The sequence below is a fragment of the Cryptotermes secundus genome, unplaced genomic scaffold (genome assembly GCF_002891405.2).
Source record: "Cryptotermes secundus unplaced genomic scaffold, Csec_1.0 scaffold25087, whole genome shotgun sequence".
In the NCBI taxonomy this organism is placed as follows: Eukaryota; Metazoa; Arthropoda; class Insecta; order Blattodea; family Kalotermitidae; genus Cryptotermes; species Cryptotermes secundus.
In genome coordinates this window covers 707-1,473 of record NW_019744838.1, presented here as the reverse complement: position 1 = coordinate 1,473, position 767 = coordinate 707, and the positions used below count along the sequence as shown (strand labels likewise).

Here is a 767-nt window from a genome sequence, read left to right as displayed (position 1 = left end):
TCATGATGCACAACACCCTAGTAATAAAAAAAAACAGTCAGTATCACCTTCACATTGCTCCCAACTTGTTGTGCTTTTTCAGGCCTCGCAGATGTCAGATGCTTCCATTGTGATGCCTGGACCTTGGTTTCCGGGTCATATCCATATACCCATGACTGGTCACCAGTGATCACAGTATTCAGGAACTCAAGATCCCTGTTGGCGCACTCCAGCATGTCCTGCGCAACCTCAAGACGGAGTTGTTGCTGCTCCAGCGAAAGCAGCTTGGGCACAAATTTAGCTGCCACTCTTCACATGCCCAAATCCTCAGTTAAAATTGTGTTGCAGAACCTCTGCTGATCCCAACCTCATCAGCAACTCCCAGATGGTCAAACAACGGTCCACCATGATCAATGTCCGCACTTTTTCAATGATATCAGCATTTGTGCTCATTGACGGTCTCCCAGAATGCTGGTTACTGTCAGACGACATACAGCAGTTGAACCACTCTTCATTTGAGTGACCCCCATTGCATCATCACCAAAAGCCTGCTGAATTTTGCGGATTGTTTCCGCTTGGGTATTCCCAAGTTTCTGACAAAACTTGATGCAGTATCGTTGCTCCAGGCATTCTGTCATCTTGAGTGAAATGAGAATGCGACAAACACGTGTTACACCACTTCGCTATCTGGCAGTCACAGATGCATCCGGCGGTGTTGCGAGTCAGCAAAAAGCAAAAAATCACACATGCACATGAAAGTCCCTTCTACCACTATGCTTAGTTTCCCC

At 46.8% G+C, this 767-nt stretch overlaps 1 protein-coding gene across 1 annotated transcript; it reads right to left on the bottom strand.

Moving 5' to 3' along the window:
• Positions 1 to 47: 47 nt before the first annotated feature.
• Positions 48 to 471, bottom strand: LOC111874803 (the record flags this gene model as incomplete). The annotated part of the gene is made up of 2 exons (XM_023870601.1): positions 347 to 471; positions 48 to 288 (listed from the first exon to the last, which is right to left on the bottom strand). Coding segments are annotated over exons 1-2 (366 nt in total), but the record flags the coding sequence as incomplete, so codon positions are not given.
• Between the last annotated feature and the right edge of the window lie 296 nt (positions 472 to 767).